We start from the raw sequence: 20301 nt of genomic DNA, 5'->3' as shown, positions 1-20301 counted from the left end.
GCGAAACTTTGAGTTTTTGGTTTCAGAACAGCGTATTTGAGTTAGTTCTATCAACTCTGGGTAGACTTACCTTGCGTTAAGCGCTTGTACAACAGCTACTACAAACCATGATCAATGGAGCTCCGATATTATGATTCACCATGGCAACGGCCCCCAAAAAAAGCAACATGGCGGCAGAAAGCGCTTGAGAGCGAGGCACACTTTCCGCTCTGCATACAGTGGATTTACTAATGTGCTGAAAATGACTGAAGTTTAAATTAATAAATAGATAAATGTACCAATAAACAAACAAATTAATCAGTAAATGAATGAATAAATGAATGAAACAACAGAAATCATAAAAAAATTCTCATGTTCTCACTCCTGATGAGTGCTCTTGTGATAAGTGTGAGATGTCCTGGTGTATAGGATACTTCTTAGGGTGTCAGACTTTCATATCAAAGTCAGACTGATCAGCGGTTCGAACCCTGCTCGGAGCAGATTTGAGTAGGAATGGCTGCACGTCTAAATTAATTGTTTATTACCTTTATCGTTTCAGTTCTGCATTTATGTCTGTATTTATCATTTCTTTATTCATGTACTTTATTTATACACTTTATTAAGTCATTTCTTATCCTCCATAGAAAACTAGCATTTGTGAGAACATATAAGGGAAAGAATATGCTCTGATGTAATACACGGCCACGATGGCTGATGTTATTGATGTAAGGATGGATGAGATATACAGTATTTTGATATATCTAATTCACTGTAACGAAAAAGGGTACAGTTTTAATAAAAATGCACAGGGAAATGACAAAATTCCACTTGGGTCCTAAATTGCTCTCCTGAAATCAAAGTAAATCCCTCACATCCCTATGAATCAATGCAATCTCTCCACATACAAGATCCTCTAAAAGCACAAATGACATTTTAGTCACTGAGATGGTCTCGCTGTGATCAAAATGTGTGCAATTAATGATTCTATTAAATGAATGAATGAGGTATGCCACTTGCGCTTTAAAAAGGTGAGGAGATCAAAAGAAATTCTGGGTTTACCAAAGAAAACCTGCTCCTGACCAGGTTAGGTTCACAGAGTAAGTTACTATGGTTACTGACTCGGAGTTTCTTTTAGAAACGGGCTTGAGTTCTTTTTTACATTTTTATGCATTTGGCAGACGCTTTTATCCAAAGCGACTTACATTACATTATTCTATACATTATATCTGAGTATATGCAATCCCCTGGGATCGAACCCATGACCTTAGCGTTGCTAGCGCCATGCTCTAACCACTGAGCCACAGGAAAGCTTACCCCGCTTTGACATACCTCACACAGAGTTTCCCTCATTTCAGGGTTAATATACTCAGAGTTTTCACTAAACCTCCTTTCTGAAACGGGCCCCTGGTGTCGTTGTGTGTCGTCCTAGTGTGTTGCAGTTGTTTTGCTGTCAAACAAAGCAATCTGTGTTTTGTGTTGGGCATATTGTTGCACACCTTGATCTTTCTCAGCGGTGTCGGTTCAACCACCATATGACTGTGGTGACAATTGTGATAAGCTTCTGTGAGCTTCTTGCTGAGCACCCTGTGCGAAAATAAACCTTTCCGCCTTGATTCAATCTTCTGTGGCTGTCATAGATTTCCTCAAAACTGGGTACCTACAAACCAAACAGTTTTAAAAGGGCAATCCAAACAGTTGCATTGAACAATATTACCTTCATTCTCTGTTCTTTTTTCTGTACTGTAGGCATGAATGGGAAAAGTATTTTGAGTGCCATTGGACGACACACACCGGAACACTCCGCAGGGATTACTCCAGGCTCAGGGGCAACCACATCTCCCTGCTCCTCCTGCTCCTCTTCGCAACGCTCGGGCACAGGAGGTCACACTCCCAGTGGACCCCACAGGTCACCCGGAACGCAGCCCAAACACCCAGCAGGCAGCAGCAGCAGTAATGCTTTGGCCCTCTCCAAGACCACCAACTCCCCACGCCTCTCTCCAGGTTAGAGTCACGTACAATGAACAACCTTGACCTTCGCTATTTTTTTCATGTGTAATACCTGATGAAGGTTGTATTGAAGGAGTAGTTTGCTTTCCCTCATTTCAATCCCATATGAGTATTCTAAATCTTAAACGGCTGTGATTTGAAGAAATGAAAACCTGCAATTGAAAAACCTTAAAATGAAAATATTTTAAATTGCTCACGGTCACAATATCGGTTTCAAATCAATTATCACGATAGATTGTACGATTGAAAACAAGTCTAACTGCTGACATCATATCTTGTGGAAAATCTTGCAATCAGATTGTTGCAATCAGTTGTTGTGATTATTAATGTGATGTCATTACTAATGTGATAATATGAGGCTATGTTAATTGACTTCCTTCCAGAGCGAAATCAATCTGAAAAGAGCACATCTCTCCGGAGGAGTCCATCTCCACAGAAGGGCTCTCCACTGCCCTCACCTCAAGTGGTCTTCCTGAAGGACATTGTGTGTTACCTGTCCCTGCTGGAGCGAGGGACGCCAGAGGACAAGCTTGAGTGCAAGTTAAATCAACTTTTTCGTTTAGCCATCAATTGTTTGTTATACTTTAGCATTATTTTGAAAATGCTGGGTGCATTTTTTGATAGTGGATCAAATTATTTTGATCAAATCATTCTTAAAACCATGTTTGGAACAAATGTTGGAACAAAGACAACTCTTTCGATTGCAAATTATATCCCTCGGTCCAGTCGTACCAAACCACAGAAACCTCATTGAGGTATATTAGTAGTCAGCTCATTCTTACAGCTGTGACATATTTAATATTCTGATTCACAATGCATATTTAAATGCAGCGTGACATGGGCAGATATGGATCTTTGAAAGGTTGTGTTAATTTGATTTTACCTAATAGGCCTTGTGTCAGCAGACATTCTCATGCCAGCTCTAGTAAAAAACCTCCTACATCACACTTGTAGAATCCTAGACATATTGTAACACATTTTTCTTTTCTATTTTTCACACTTTTTCTCATCTTCAAATTCTGCCAACACTTACTGTAGTGGGCTATTGGTCTCTTGACACACCTGTGACAGTAAACTTCCAGAATCCCACTCGCTCCTCAACGACTTATCTCCGCTCCTTTCCTTGTGTGCCATGGAGTTAGCACTTCTTTAGCATGTGATGTCATTTCCACCCAAAGCTAATCCTGACTAACTGTCTCAGTCGGCCCATTGATACCAGGGCAGCTGAGTCACACTCAAATGTGTACCTGCTCTTAAAAAGATCCGTGGGTCATACAAGCTTGAGGTCTACACTTAACCTTAGACCTCATGATTACAGTTTTTTTCAACTGCTTACACACATTTTCAAAAAGCTGCCTCTTTTTTTCAAAACTTTACACACAAATCCAAGAATTGCACACACAAAATGCAAAATGCCTCACATCTCTTTCAAAATGAAGCATTACATTAAAAATATCACAAACACATTTCAAAAGCAAACATTTGTCTTCTGTTGCAAACACTTTTACCGTAATGTTATATTTTGGGATATATCATGTACACACAGTTATTCAAAACCTAAAGCTCTTAGTTCATGAGCTCCTCTGTACATTTCTGTACAAGATTGAAAGAAATTGGCAGAGAGATGTTTAAAATTCACTGTAAAAACAAAAGCCAAACTTTTTATTTCTTGTGTTTATTTATGTTTTTGCTGGTTGTGAATACAGTATTACTGTACACGGTACGGGACAAAAAATTCTGGAGGACACAATGTATTGTTGAGGGGCTCACAGCATTTATGTTCGCAAAAATTGTGGCATCATTACAGTAAGCATATGGTTGCGTATATTTCACGAATTCTAAAAGCATTATTGGCCAAAACCAAATTCACGATAGCCGTCTCTTGCTCTTCAGTGAACATGAAACCTTCGCCTTTCCACTCTGTAGAAGATTCAGGAACAGTGTGAGTATGTGCCATAAACTGTAGCATAATATACTATTTTATACAATATGGTCAGAATGTCTTCTTACAGTTGGCTGTACTGCTGTACAGTGTGATACCTCACCAGACTGTGACCAATGCAGTGCACTGTAGTAAATGAATGCAAGGGTACTACTGTAAAATACTGTATATGTATTATAGCCTACTGTTTGTGTACATTAGATCATGTGTACATTACAGTAGATTGTTACATACCTGTTCTCATTTCTAAAGGTTCAAATTATACCTGCCATTGTAAATCGACTCAAATTGGGCTGGACTCTCTGTACAGCCTCTCTTGTTGTTACAGTAAACCGTGGTTTATCACATGATCAATGACTGTAGCCCTGATCTCATTCGACACCACACTTCTTGTTCCTCGTCTTCCTCCTCTTCTTCTGACTCATCCTCTAATTCGAACTCTGCCTCGTCCTCTGGCTCTCCCTCCAACTCCCCTTACTCTGTTTACATTGTTTGCATCCATTGTTCAAAACCTATAACTTGACCCTTGGCCTATTTATAGGCCTCTTCTAAAGTCATGATTGGTTGGTGTTAAGTAAAGCAATGTGTGTTTGCACATGCAAGGAGTTAGTGTGAGGCACTGATGAATTAGTGTTGCATTTTGATTGGTTGTGTTTGAAAAAGGAAATCAATATGCTTCCTGTAAGATTTTTGATATAGAGAATTGTGTGTTGTGTTTTGCAAAAAGTGTTTTATGAAACTGAAAACTGAGTCAAAGGTCGAGAATTAGTGTATGGTTTTGCCGATTTGGTGTGTGGTTCTGGTGTTTGAGTGTCAGGTTTCAGAAATTGTGTGACAAGTAAACATTTTGTGTGTAAGCAGTTGAAAAAAACTGTAAACTCTCAGGTTGAAATTACACTAGAGTTGAATGGTTCTCTTATCTCTCATTTCTTTCACCCTAAAGTCATGTTCCGGCTGTACGACACAGATGGAAACGGTCTGCTGGACAGTTCGGTAAGTCCCTACTGTCTGTTGTGATGTATAATGATGATGTGATATGGCATGTACGCTGTTGCCGTGTATGATGTCATTGTGTTGGGTTGCCATAATGTCTTGTAATCTTGCTAAAAGTAATATTGCTAAAAACTTTTAATTGATTCTGTTCTTGCATCTTAAAACTATTTGACATTATTGACTCACATTATTACACAATGTCTTTGTTTGGAAATAAACTACCGTGCAGAAGGAACTGTACTATAAATATCTGTCTACGTTATAAATTTGCAGTTTAACTTGACTGAGTGTTTTAAAAGTGTGTGTTATAGTCTGTCTATAGCTGTCTAATGCATTGATGATTGTTGATACAGGAACTCGACCGCATTATAAATCAAATGGTCCATGTAGCTGAGTACCTGGAGTGGGATTCTACAGAACTACGACCGGTAGGAACAATTCTTAACTTTGACTTTTAACCACCATGCAATGCAAACATACCAACACAGTCTCAAAGGAATTTGTGATATTGTCACGAAAATGTAATCTATTGATTTGTGTTCATAGACACGAATTTCCCCATTATTTTGTGTCACCCAGTACGACTTTCAATCTATTGTATTTAAATGCCTGGTTTCTTTCATATAACTATATATACACAATCTGATGGAAATTCATACCTATTTCACGAGGTGGCTCATTCATGTAAAATACTACGATCTCATTCGTATGTTTTATTATAAATTGACCCCTGTGATGTTACGTTTAGGGGCGGGGTTAGGGTGGGCCATAATCGTTTCTATGCCCCCTACACTCAAAAAAAGGTGCTATAGCACTAAAAGTGGTTCTTTGCTCGTAATCATAGGGAAACCACTTTTAATTCTATATAGCACCATATCTTGGGGCTTCAGTGGTTCTTCAGAGATTCTTTGGGGTGACCGAGGTGCTACATAGCACCGTTTCCATAAAAAGAACCTGTTAATTCAATTTAATTCAATTTTATTTATATAGCACTTTTCACAATGTGCATTGTTCCAAAGCAGCTTTACAGGAGCAAATAAGAAAAACACAGAAAGGTAAAACACAGCACAGTGCATGGTGTTTATAGACCAAGCAAGATCATTATAATAAATAATATCTAATAAATAAATGCAGTCTCCCGGTGAGCAAGCCAACACTGCCCTGCTGTGGCGAGGAACCCAAACTCAAATGATGAATAAATGGAGAAAAAAAAAACCTCGGGAAAAACCAGGCTCAGCCGGGAGGGCCAGATCTCCTTTGATGTGTCATAGCTGCACTCAGCGACCCCGACCAAAGCCACCGAGCAAACGTCCACGAAGAACAGGGAGCCACGAGCCGCGACCAAGCAAACCCCGCCCGCCGAAACCGTGCAGGTCCAACCCGGTCCCATTCCGCGATCAACAACAGACAACAGAGGAACAACCAGGGAAAAATTGTAATGGCATAATTAACTTTATTCCTCTGTTGTCCGACATCGACCACAAAACAAGACCAACCAGACCAGACCCACACAGTCCCTGTTAAGCCCCTGTATGGTTCTATATAGCACCTCAGTCATCCCAAAGAACCGCTGAAGAACCGCTGAAGCACCAAAATATGGTTCTAGCACTGAAAGTGGTTCCCCTATGATTATGAGCCTTTTAGTGCTATATAGCACTATTTTGTTTTGAGTAAAACTCGTGCGTTTTAGCAAAATTAGTCTTTGCGGCTTTGATTTAAGGGTGTACATATTTGATTGTAAATATAATATGTAAGACTTCCTTTGATATCAGGTTATAAATATATAAATGTATATATACATGCAATTTGTGTATTGAAAGTTGTGCTGTGTGACATGAAAAAATTTGTGCTGACTGACATGAAAAATGGGGAAATTTCTGTCCTTGAACACGAATCCATAGATAATAACATACAAACAATGGAATTAATATCCATTTTGTTGTTTTTTTCATAATATTACAGATTCTTAAGGAGATGATGGAGGAGATCGACTATGACCGAGATGGAACGGTCACACTAGAGGAGTGGATCAGAGGGGGAATGACCACCATACCACTGTTAGTACTGCTGGGAATGGAGACGGTAAGTGACAGGAACCATAGGTGTGTAAAGAGGGATTATTATATAAAGGTAGTATTTTAATTTCTCTTTCATGTGCATTCAGAATGTACAGGAGGACGGGCAGCATGTTTGGAGACTGAAACATTTCAACAAGCCAGCCTACTGTAATTACTGTCACACTATGTTGTTAGGAGTGCGGAAACAGGGCCTCTGCTGTGCACGTGAGTGTCTTCATGCTTGTCTGTTGTCTTTTATGGATCAATAAAGTACACTATATGGACAAAAGTATTGGGACGTCCCCTTCTGATAAACAGGTTTGACTAGTCATTTCCGTTAGCACTAATCTTAATGTGACGGCATATAATGATATTCTAGTGTATTGTGTGCTTTTAGTTTTATAGCAACAGTTTGGTCAGGGTTCTTTTCTATTCCAACATGACAATGCCCCTGTGCACAAAGCAACATTAACCAGGCAGCATGTTTTTTTACAAATATGCCCCGCCATTTATTTAATTGTCTTTTAATTGTCTAACAACTCTCTTGTAGTTTTTATTGATGCACTAAAATTATATGGTCTATATCTCCAGCATGATGGACTATTTACTTTTTCAGTTTTCTCTTCTCTTGAAACGCATCTCTCACAGTTCTGTGTTCTGTTTGGCAGTATGCAAGTACACAGTCCATGAGCGCTGTGTGTCCAAAGATATCGCTGCTTGTGTTAGCACCTACGCCAAGTCCCGTAGACACACCAATGTGAGTCCATAAACTACAAATTACCATTACTCAGAGCTGTTTTCCTAACTGTTTTCCTAACATTTTGGTCAACTTTTTTAATGGACAATATTGTGTCCATTAAAAAAGATCACAGGAGTAATTCGCCCAGAAATATCATTTACTTAGCCTCATTTATTTTCTATGAGAAAAATGTTGATAATAAAATGTCCAAGCTGCTGTTTTATATAGTAAGAAAAGTGGTGGTGTTTTATATTGCCAAGCTTAAAAAAGATTGCAATAAAAAGGTTTTAATGTAACCCAGCTCAGTTTTCACCCAGGGCAACTTCCCAGACCCAGAACTTTAACCTCAAAGAAATGTTCTTTGGACATGTCAGGAGGTTGTGAGAACGTCCTGTGTGTAGCGGGCCACGGCTCTTTTCTGCATTTAGAATCCGAGAGGAAAGAGTGAGATCAGGCAACAATTGCTCTTGTAGTTACACCTCTGAATTTTATATCATTGACTGCGTTTTCACATCAGGCTTTGTCATAATTAGAATCAGAATCAGAATCAGAAGAGCTTTATTGCCAAGTGTGCTTGCACACACAAGGAATTTTCTTTGGTGTTGGAAGCTTCTAGTACAGACATTCAACACAATGACAATACAATATAATACGATTTACAGTCTAAAAGATTCTAAATTGTGCATATATAAAATAAAGACTAATTAATGCTTGGAAGTAGATTTACTAAGTGAAGTTACAGCAAATACAGAATGTTCATTTCACAGCAGAACATATGGGTTTCTGTTTCTCTAGGCTATGCAGCATGTTTGGATGGAGGGAAACTCTCCAACAAAATGTGACAAATGTCACCGCAGTATCAAGTGCTATCAAGGTCTAACAGGCCTTCACTGTGTTTGGTGTCAAATCACGGTGAGTCTCTACTGACATCTTGTGGTCAGTTCTGTATTTGAAGATACATACATTATGTAAATGTATTTTGAAAAAAATGTGTTCGTATTCACACATCAAACGTTGCCTTAAAAAAAATTAAATGTGATGCAACATTTCATTTGTCAGCTTCATGAGGCCATTCACAACAACAACGATGGGAAATGCATTTTAAAATAGTAATATTAAAAGCACTTACGATAAGCACTTTTTTAAAAGCCAAGGTACCGTTATTGACAGAATTTAATTGGCCATTTTCCTACTGTACATTTTTTTTTGCGTATCCTTGGTTAACCTTGAGATCTTTTAAAATCCTGGGATAAGGAGGCCAAACAGTGTTGGCAACAAAATTCAGAGCCGAGGTAAAAACTTTCTATTCGCTGGTGACATCAAAATTTTCATTTTCATTTCAGGTGGCTCAGTTTATGTTTCATAAATGTATCACTTGTGCAACAGTCTTTTCAACAGGCATTTGTGAAATGTACAAAACTTCAACCGGGCTATCTGAAATATTTAGGTGCAACAAATCAATTCAAAATTTTGAGTTGAAGAGGACTGAATTTCTTTTACAGTGAAGCGCCCCATTCACATATATGGATTAGGTGATATATATGTCCAATACCTGTTACTGACATCTAAAAATGCACCCAGAAGTTTTGCATTTTGCATGACAAAAGCGAAGACATTTTCATTTATATGTTGCTCTTACCGCTTGGGGGCGCCCCACACTCAGTTGACATACACCCTTCTAGTTGATGGTTTTAAAATAGCCTCAGGTAATAAAGATAAGTGACAGCACTTAACGCTCATTCAAAGACTTTCTCTCTCCATAATGACTTTTATTATCACATTATATACCCCTGCACGCGCTCTGGCGTCGTCGTCTGAACCATCTGTCTCGAGCTGCTTTGTAGGTTATTTGCACAGCATTTACAGCCAGTCTCAGCTCTAAAGCAGCAACTCTTTTTTTTATAAACTACAGATTTATATTAAGTTTACGGTTTATAAATATATTTTTCCTGCATTAGAGTAATGGGGAATAAAACAAAGTCACGTTTCAGTGTCTTTGTTTACCAATAATCAGTGTTTATCTTTTCTAGCTCCATAACAAGTGTGCGTCCCATGTGAAGGCAGAGTGTGATGGAGGCCCTTTAAGAGATCACACACTCCTGCCCTCATATATCTGCCCTGTTGTTCTGGTGAGATCTGTCTCTTGTCTCAATGCACATTGATGATGTATCATATGTAGTATGCAGTCAGATTATTATTGGCTAGCATTCAATACTTCCTGCTAGTGCATACTCATGTAATGTATAATGCACATTATAATTGTGTTAGTACATTGTAAACACAGTGTCAAAGTCTATTCTTGATAGATGCTTAGGGTATTTTATGGATCGCATTTTACTCTATGTGATGTTAATGGAAGTTAAACAAACATCCCTCACACAGCCAGATGGTGGCAGGTTGACAGGACTCAATAAAAAGAATAGAAATGCTTGCAGGTTTATAGTATTTATTTAAATACAACTGTTATGACTTTCTTCATGCATTAACCCTTAAAAGTGCAGGAACATTAAAATATGTGGATTGAAGTTCTTATATCAAGCCACTGTTACGTTGAATAAGTATAGGTACCCCCTGTACCTGTACCTATGAATAGTTAAAATTATAATTCTTTCTTTTTTACTCATGTCATTTCATATATATATAATTTATTTCTTCAGTGAAAACGAGATTTTTTAATAAATATTGATCTTGCTCTTTTCCATGTGACAGTTCACAGTGGCCACAGCTGTCCAGTTCCCACAAGGACAAAAAGCATCATATAATTACAGTAGCTCAGGCTTATATCATAATATAATTCATAAGACAGCACTTTATTCAGATTCTGCTAAAGCCAAATGACAGCTTTGAGTCATTATTCACTTTAAATCACAACTTCACCACATTTACTATATTGATTCAATATTCACATATTCATACTGTGTCCAGAGATGTATGGCCCTTTTTGAGCTTGACAGTTACTACATATACTGTATGCAGTGTAGTGGCCAAAAGTGATGTCCCTGTGGGAATATTTGCTTTTAAAATAAAAATTGCTTTTAACACCAACCAAGGTTTGATTTAATCATTAAAATATGAGTTGAAACGTCAAACTACAGCATATCAGGGAATATACAGGTAGTTATATACGAATATACAAAAAGGCTTACTGGAAAAAATCATGCATTGACTAAAGTTTTATCCGTCATTATTATTTTTTTGTTAATGTCAACTTTTATAGTTAAGGTGATAGTTCACCCAAAAATGAAAATTCTGCCATCATTTACCATCATACAATCTTGTCATTTCAAACCTGTATGACTTTCTTCCCAGAGAACACAAAAGAAGATATTTTAAAGAGATTTTGTAACCAAACAGTGCTATTAACAGCTAACACTTCTATTGTGTGGACACAAAACCAAGGCAAGTGAATGGGTGCCAGTTAACAACAATTATTCTTCTAGAATATCTGCTTTTGTGTTCTGTGGAAGAAAGAAAGTCATAAAGGTTTGAAATGACAAGAGGGCGAGTAAATGATGAGAGAATTTTCATTTTTGGGACAACTATTACTTTAAGTAGGTGACAATGTCTGTTTTTTTACGGGGTTGTAAACATGATTCTAATGTTTCTGTGTTGCTTGTAGGACCGTCATTCGGCTGTAAAAAGAAGTGAAGGAGAGTCATCGCCCACTACCAGCCCAGACGACACCGGTCAGTGTTTCAAGTTTACCGGTGATGGTCAAGCACTTCAGGTGAGCCTGCCCCATACAGACTTATAAAGCTAAACTTCACTCGATTGTAACTTTGTTTTTTTGCTTGTGCCTTTTAGATCACCCCTCTGCCGGGAACGCATCCTCTCCTTGTGCTAGTCAACCCTAAGAGTGGCGGTCGGCAGGGCGAGAGGTAAACCTGCATCATCACTATCGTGGCTTAGCTTCATGCGTTCGACCCCTCTGAAGTCGGTGTAATCTGAATGCATGTGCTTAATAAAAGTCCCACTCTTTCACTTGCTGGCAGTGTCCTAAATACATCAAAGCTAGCAGGAGACAGCAATGCTGTTTAAGGAAGAATAATGTGGGTGTTGTTTCAGCTCTCGCCGCCCACCCCACGTCCTACGGGGGACCGGTTTTGGGATTTAGCGCTGGCATCGCCATAGCAACGCAGTTTTAAATACCATTAATTGGCCGATTATCCTCCATTATTAGACATGCGCTCAAACAGAGACACTGTAACTGCCCTGGCCCCAAAAAAAGATGCAAGCAAAGGAACAGAGTGGTCACTATTGATTCATACTTTACAAAATTTATTTTTTCCATCGTGTTTGGCCTACACAGCGCGCTGAAAGCCCATTGGCCAGCTTGACACTTGGCTATGCTCTTTTGTTTTTTGCATAAACAAGTCTTCAGTGTTGATAAGTGCTCAAATTATCACCCCTACATTAAAGCGTGGCTTGTGACGTACCTCAGACTCTGTATTCTGTCTCTCCATCGCTTACTCTCTGTGTTTTTGTACTTTAAAGGGGCAGAGAAGCTAATGCAGTTAACAGCAAAGGACATTGCTGAATCCTCAGAAAATAATTATTTTATTGCTTCAAGGTTATTGAGGAGGAATGCTGAAATGGTCTGCAGAGTGTGTATGTGTGTGTGCTGTTTTGGCCCTTTTGGCTGTTTTTGGTATTCACTGGTTCCACCAGTTGTGTAGATCTGTTAAAGGAACAGTACAGCCAAAAAGTCAAATGATGTCATCATTAACTCGCTCTGATATTGTTAAAGGTCCAGTATATGAAATTTAGCGGCATCTAGCAGTGAGGTTGCAAATTACAACCAGCGACTCACTCCACCCCTTCGAAGCACTACGGTGGCTGACACAGAACTAAGATGTCGTCACATTTTTGCGTCTTTGCCGAAGGCGATAATGTATTTTTGAAACGCTCTGTAGAGCAGTTTGTCCGTTTAGGGCTACTGTAGAAACCAACATGGCGAATTCCATGCAGGGGGACCCGCGGTGTGTGTTGATTGAAATAGCTCATTCTAAAGTAATAAAAACAAAACTTCATTATGTAAGGTCTTTATACACATCTGAAGACATAGTTATGTATATTATATTGCATTTCTGTCAATAGATCCTCCAAAAAATGTCACATTCGACCTTTAAGGCCGTAGGACTAATCTGGTTATTACAATGTAATTTTTTTATTACTTGATTGATTATGTGCTGTTTTTTCCATATGTCCTCATCAGGGTGTTGCGGAAATTCCAGTACCTGCTCAACCCCAGGCAAGTGTACACTCTGGATTGTGGAGGACCCACAGCAGGGTAAGGCAACTAAAAATGCATTATCAAAGTTTGAGGGAGACACATGTAAAACTAATTTTATCAATAATGTCAGGGAATTACTCAAAAACAGTCTGACATTCTCACTGTTGTTTTGTTCTGCCGTAATTTCCTCTCTTTTTTATACCTTTGATTTCACAAACGTGCAATACTGTGAGCTAGCCTGCAATCATGAGGAACCACTCAGAAATTGGAAGCGACTCTTAGAGACCTATAAGACATTTAAAATGACTCAAACAGATTCTGCCGAACCCCCCTGCTGAGTAAATGTATTCAAATGAGTGCTAAATGTACTTCTGAGTGTGTCCGTCATGAGAAGGCTTCGTCTTTAAACTAATGTATTGTACTAAAGCCCCTTCGCACACAAAATTCAAAGCATTGCTAAACTGATGGTGCTAGCAACACCAAGTTTTGGGTTTTGATTTTTGAAGAATACACATACTGTATGTATAGCTTGAATGCACTGTAGGTCGCTTTGCCAGAGGTATAAATGTAGTGTAGTTCAAATGTGTAATAGCTTAGTTTGTCATGGAAGATATTAATGAAGTCTGTGAAATGCCCACCACATGTTTACTTTGTTATATATTTATTTTTGTCTTCTATACACTGCTGGACAAAAGTTTAAGAACTTTTAAGAATAAATGATTCACATTATCTCAAACTTTAGATTTGAAGGTACTGTATATGCTTAAATGTCTAAAATAAGCTTTGTAGTCAAATATATAATTGTGCAAATATAAACTTTATTCATTACGAATTAAAATTTTATTTAATAAAAAAGGTTTTTGAAATGGATGTTCTGTCAGGACCACTGTTGTCAAATATTTAAACAATAGCAATATGTAAGGTTTGCGGAATGAAACTGTTCTGGGAAAACTCTCTGCCTGTCCATGCAGCCTTGCATGGACAGAGTGGGAGGGCAGCAATACATGTCTCCCCACCTGCGGAACCATAACAGATCATGATGCGTAACAGGATTGAATGAAAATGATCTGACAGATACAGGCCGATATGGAGGAGATGGGGATGGAGGTGGGTTTTTTGTGCGGCACGATTAAGCAGCTGATAAGGAGCAAAGAAAGGCAACTTAAATAGGACGCAGTCTAGTATGTGTTGTATGACTATTGGTTAATGTTGATTAGCACCTGATATGATCGGCTGATGCAAGCTAGACTCACATGACCTGCCAGAACTGACGCTACGCTTGATACTTTGACTGTTATTTAAATTCCCCCCGGCTTACGGGACGCGTCGGAGGAATTGCAATTAATTTTAAAGATCACCTGGATTGCCGGCAGCTGTCAGCAAACTACTCCAGCTTAGAACTCAGTACTATGTGCTGTTGTCTATCGCCCACCTATATACAACAAAGATTTCATGAACTACTTGTCTGACTTTTTTGGCTGGAATCATGCCCAAATATGATTGAATTTTAATTGTTTTAACATTTATATTTGTTGCCCTAATAAACATTTGGCTAGAGACTTTTTAGACCTTATTGAGTCCTTTAATTTAAAGCAGTTTGTGGATAGCCCCACACATCAGCAAGGACATGTTTTAGATTTGGTTTTATCTTGTGGTCTACCTGTCTCTAACATTGAAGTATTTAAGACTTACTTTCCCCTTGGAAATCGCAGCGACCAACCTGTGGCCGGACATGGTTCTGTGGTCCAGCTCCGGTAGGACAGTCCTCATAGTTGAGTTGACTGTACCTTGGGAAGAGGCCATTAACGAAGCATTTGAAAGAAAGAATCTCCGGTATGGCAACTTGGCAGCGGAGGCTGAAGATCGGGGATGGACAGCGTGGGCTGCAGGGGCTTTGTTTTCAATTCCACTACAGGGCTGCTTAAGAAAATGGGGATCAGAGGACAGGCCCAACAGAAGGTAGTCAAAGAAGGTGCTGAACGCCAGTGGAAGAAAGATAGGCTGCAAATTTCTCTGAACATTTTAAAAGCAGGTTGCATAAATATAAAAAAACTGTTAGATCTGAAAAGTCCAAGTATCTTTCAAATATGATCTACTACAATTCCCAAAAGCCTTGTGTTCTGTTCAGCACTATTAATGCTGTCTTGAATACTCCCCAATCTACTTGCCTTCAGTCCTCAGCCGGGATGTGTGAAAACCTGTCATGGCTCTGCTTCCTTAGTCATGTTTTTCTTGGTCCTGTAGCAGAGCCATGACAAAGTCTTTGGTTATGTGTGGAGAAACATATTATTGTCTTTTTGACAATAATATACATTCTCTCCAGTGTCTCATCTCTGTTCCCCTCCTCTCGTTTCCTTGTTATCCTTCCCTGAGTGTTTAATTAACCACACCTGCCCCATGTCGTTATCCCTCGTTTGTGTTTCCCTATATATACCCTCTTGTTTCTTTGTCCTGTGCTCGTGTATTACATTGCGTTGTGTTGTGTTGTGTTGTGTTGTGTTGTGTTGTGTTGTGTTGTGTTGTGTTGTGTTGTGTTGTGTTGTGTTGTGTTGTGTTGTGTTGTGTTGTGTTGTGTTGTGTTGTGTTCCTGTTCGTGCGCTTACTCGTGTTCCTGTTCCTTGCCTGTTCGTGTTTTGTGAGTTTTGTGCCTTGTATTATTTTAAGACGTTTGGTCGTGTCCTTGAGTTTAGTTTATTTGTCTTGTTTTCATTTTTGCCCCCTCGTGGGAAGTCTTTTGTTTTATTTATATTTCTTAGTTCTGTTTTCCCCCATTGTGGGTGTTTCTGTTCTGTTTTGTTGATTAAATAAATATATTTGTTAACCCCTTCATCGCCGTTGCCTGCACTTGGGTTCTTCCTTCTACCAATCCTTGACAAAACCTTTACGATTTCGAGGATGTTAGGGCAAATATCTCACTTCTTTCTACTGATCCATCTGTCACTACTGTGTGTCCTGCTGTCGTTGATCAGTTTGAGCTTGTATCTATTTAATCTGTGCGAGAGATTGTTGGTAAAATGAAACCATCTTTTTGCAGCCTGGATATTATTCCTCCTCAAATTTTAAAAGAGGCTTTTGGAACTATTGGATCTAAAATTCAATCTATCGTAAATATTTGTCTTGCTACAGGAGTGGTACCTCAGTCATTTAAACATGCAATTGTGGAACCAACATCTGATTAAAAAACCTAATTTGTATTCATCGGCCCTTGCTAATTTAAGGCCCATTTCAAAACTCCCGCTTCTCTCCAAGATACTAGAGAAAGTTGTCTATATACAACTGTACTAATTTTTAAATTTACATGGTCTTCATGAGGTATTTCAGTCTGGTTTTAAATCCCTTCACAGAAAGGAGACAGCTCTATTGAACGTTTTTAATGATTTACTACTTGCCACTGATTCAGGCGACTATGCTGTACTTATGCTCCTAGATCTAACGGTTGCATTTGACACCGTAGATCATGATATTTTGATCTCTCGGTTGAAAAATTGTGTCGGCATAAAGGGCACTGTGTTGGAGTGGTTTGGCATCGTCATATCTATCATTGTTAATTTCCCCCCATGTGAGATTAAAGAATAGAGGTGACCGTGCATTTGCAGTGACAGGGCCTAAACTTTCGAATAACTGTCTTTACATCTTAGAAAGGTCCAAACACTCACTCTTTTCAAGTCCAGTTTAAAAACTCACCGGACTGGACGCCGGCTGGATCACCGGACTGGACGCGCTGGATCACCGGACTGGACGCTGCTGGATCACCGGACTGGACGCCGGCTGGATCACCGGACTGGACGCCGGCTGGATCACCGGCTGGACGCCGGCTGGATCACCGGCTGGACGCCGCTGGACACGACTGGACCGGACTGGACCGACTGGACACGACTGGACACCGGACTGGACACCGGACTGGACACCTGCACCGACGGACATCGGGCACCGGACTGGAGCCGGCTGACACCGGACTGGATGCTGGCTCGCACCGGACTGGATGCCGGCTGCACCGGCTGGTGGAGACCACGCTGCCCGCCGTTGCCTCTTCTTCTTCCGCCTAGCCACCCGGCTGGTGGTCGGGTGATGGAAGGAGGTATACGGAACGGCTGGCTCCGGCTGGGACTCCTCGGAGGTGGATCCCCAGGACGCTCGCCTCCCCCGCTTGCCAACGAGGCTGGTGGACGGTGGAGAGGCTGCCGAGAGTGAGGGGGATGGCGTGGCGATGCCCACAACCCCGATCTGCAGGGAACCACCCTCAGGGATCGTGACCAGCGAAGATGGGTAATTGGAATATGTTGAAACCGTGGACTCTGACCGCTCCACGGCGGACAGCCACACAGCGTTGAAGTCCAGCGGCCCCAACGCCCTCATCTCCGCCCTCGAGAGTGGATTCCTGAGACCGGAGTTGAAAAGCACGGCAAACTCCTCCTCCCCAAAGACGCCATTCTCGGCGACATCCAGGAACCTCTCCACATATTCGTCCAAGCTCTCGCTCCCCTGGCGGATTCCGCAGAGGAGGCGAGCTAGGTGGGACCGTCCAGTGTCCATGCCGCCTACTGGGTTCGTGTGGCTCTTGGTTCTGTCAAGGATTGGTAGAAGGAAGAACCCAAGTGCAGGCAACGGCGATGAAGGGGTTAACAAATATATTTATTTAATCAACAAAACAGAACAGAAACACCCACAATGGGGGAAAACAGAACTAAGAAATATAAATAAAACAAAAGACTTCCCACGAGGGGGCAAAAATGAAAACAAGACAAATAAACTAAACTCAAGGACACGACCAAACGTCTTAAAATAATACAAGGCACAAAACTCACAAAACACGAACAGGCAAGGAACAGGAACACGAGTAAGCGCACGAACAGGAACACAACACAACACAACACAACACAACACAACACAACACAACACAACACAACACAACACAACACAACACAACACAACACAACACAACACAACACAACACAACACAACACAACGCAATGTAATACACGAGCACAGGACAAAGAAACAAGAGGGTATATATAGGGAAACACAAACGAGGGATAACGACATGGGGCAGGTGTGGTTAATTAAACACTCAGGGAAGGATAACAAGGAAACGAGAGGAGGGGAACAGAGATGAGACACTGGAGAGAATGTATATTATTGTCAAAAAGACAATAATATGTTTCTCCACACATAACCAAAGACTTTGTCATGGCTCTGCTACAGGACCAAGAAAAACATGACTAAGGAAGCAGAGCCATGACAGGTTTTCACACATCCCGGCTGAGGACTGAAGGCAAGTAGATTGGGGAGTATTCAAGACAGCATTAATAGTGCTGAACAGAACACAAGGCTTTTGGGAATTGTAGTAGATCATATTTGAAAGATACTTGGACTTTTCAGATCTAACAGTTTTTTTATATTTATGCAACCTGCTTTTAAAATGTTCAGAGAAATTTGCAGCCTATCTTTCTTCCACTGGCGTTCAGCACCTTCTTTGACTACCTTCTGTTGGGCCTGTCCTCTGATCCCCATTTTCTTAAGCAGCCCTGTAGTGGAATTGAAAACAAAGCCCCTGCAGCCCACGCTGTCCATCCCCGATCTTCAGCCTCCGCTGCCAAGTTGCCATACCGGAGATTCTTTCTTTCAAATGCTTCGTTAATGGCCTCTTCCCAAGGTACAGTCAACTCAACTATGAGGACTGTCCTACCGGAGCTGGACCACAGAACCATGTCCGGCCACAGGTTGGTCGCTGCGATTTCCAAGGGGAAAGTAAGTCTTAAATACTTCAATGTTAGAGACAGGTAGACCACAAGATAAAACCAAATCTAAAACATGTCCTTGCTGATGTGTGGGGCTATCCACAAACTGCTTTAAATTAAAGGACTCAATAAGGTCTAAAAAGTCTCTAGCCAAATGTTTATTAGGGCAACAAATATAAATGTTAAAACAATTAAAATTCAATCATATTTGGGCATGATTCCAGCCAAAAAAGTCAGACAAGTAGTTCATGAAATCTTTGTTGTATATAGGTGGGCGATAGACAACAGCACATAGTACTGAGTTCTAAGCTGGAGTAGTTTGCTGACAGCTGCCGGCAATCCAGGTGATCTTTAAAATTAATTGCAATTCCTCCGACGCGTCCCGTAAGCCGGGGGGAATTTAAATAACAGTCAAAGTATCAAGCGTAGCGTCAGTTCTGGCAGGTCATGTGAGTCTAGCTTGCATCAGCCGATCATATCAGGTGCTAATCAACATTAACCAATAGTCATACAACACATACTAGACTGCGTCCTATTTAAGTTGCCTTTCTTTGCTCCTTATCAGCTGCTTAATCGTGCCGCACAAAAAACCCACCTCCATCCCCATCTCCTCCATATCGGCCTGTATCTGTCAGATCATTTTCATTCAATCCTGTTACGCATCATGATCTGTTATGGTTCCGCAGGTGGGGAGACATGTATTGCTGCCCTCCCACTCTGTCCATGCAAGGCTGCATGGACAGGCAGAGAGTTTTCCCAGAACAGTTTCATTCCGCAAACCTTACATATTGCTATTGTTTAAATATTTGACAACAGTGGTCCTGACAGAACATCCATTTCAAAAACCTTTTTTATTAAATAAAATTTTAATTCGTAATGAATAAAGTTTATATTTGCACAATTATATATTTGACTACAAAGCTTATTTTAGACATTTAAGCATATACAGTACCTTCAAATCTAAAGTTTGAGATAATGTGAATCATTTATTCTTAAAAGTTCTTAAACTTTTGTCCAGCAGTGTATAGAAGACAAAAATAAATATATAACAAAGTAAACATGTGGTGGGCATTTCACAGACTTCATTAATATCTTCCATGACAAACTAAGCTATTACACATTTGAACTACACTACATTTATACCTCTGGCAAAGCGACCTACAGTGCATTCAAGCTATACATACAGTATGNTGTCCAGCCGGCCTTCCAGCCGGCGTCAAGCCCTGTCCAGCCGGCCTTCCAGCCGGCGTCAAGCCCTGTCCAGCCGGCCTTCCAGCCGGCGTCAAGCCCTGTCCAGCCGGCCTTCCAGCCGGCGTCAAGCCCTGTCCAGCCGGCCTTCCAGCTGGCGTCAAGCCCTATCCAGCCGGCCTTCCAGCCGGCGTCAAGCCCTGTCCAGCAGGCCCCTGGGAAACTGCCAGGGCCAAAGACTGTCCCCCCCAGGACTCCCCCTATGTCCCCCAGGACTCCGCGCCCTCGAGCGCAGCCGGGGACTGTTCCTCCTTCTCCCCTCCCCCATGGACAGCCTCCCATGAGCCAGTGTTTGGCCCCTCCCCCCCTCCCTTGTTTGTTATTTTTGTTAAATCACCCCAATCCCTTAGTCTTGTTGTCTTGTC

The 20301-nt window shown here is 40.7% G+C and overlaps 1 protein-coding gene across 6 annotated transcripts in view; it reads left to right on the top strand.

Annotated features, from left to right (window-relative positions):
• Nucleotides 1-20301, top strand: part of LOC130556098 (diacylglycerol kinase beta) — a 185581-nt gene that overhangs the window by 65451 nt on the left and 99829 nt on the right. For all 6 annotated transcript variants that reach the window (XM_057336793.1, XM_057336794.1, XM_057336795.1 and 3 more), the window contains 12 exons: nt 1726-1980; nt 2370-2522; nt 4872-4921; nt 5275-5349; nt 6884-7003; nt 7086-7203; nt 7647-7735; nt 8513-8629; nt 9748-9846; nt 11337-11444; nt 11522-11595; nt 12933-13007. In XM_057336793.1, the coding sequence (XP_057192776.1) occupies nt 1726-1980; nt 2370-2522; nt 4872-4921; nt 5275-5349; nt 6884-7003; nt 7086-7203; nt 7647-7735; nt 8513-8629; nt 9748-9846; nt 11337-11444; nt 11522-11595; nt 12933-13007 (1333 nt within the window). The remainder of the gene's footprint in view (nt 1-1725; nt 1981-2369; nt 2523-4871; nt 4922-5274; nt 5350-6883; nt 7004-7085; nt 7204-7646; nt 7736-8512; nt 8630-9747; nt 9847-11336; nt 11445-11521; nt 11596-12932; nt 13008-20301) is intronic.

Source organism: Triplophysa rosa, linkage group LG6, assembly GCF_024868665.1.
Source record: "Triplophysa rosa linkage group LG6, Trosa_1v2, whole genome shotgun sequence".
Lineage (NCBI taxonomy): Eukaryota > Metazoa > Chordata > Actinopteri > Cypriniformes > Nemacheilidae > Triplophysa > Triplophysa rosa.
Note: the sequence above shows the minus strand (reverse complement) of the source record. Positions and strands in the feature narration are given on the sequence as shown.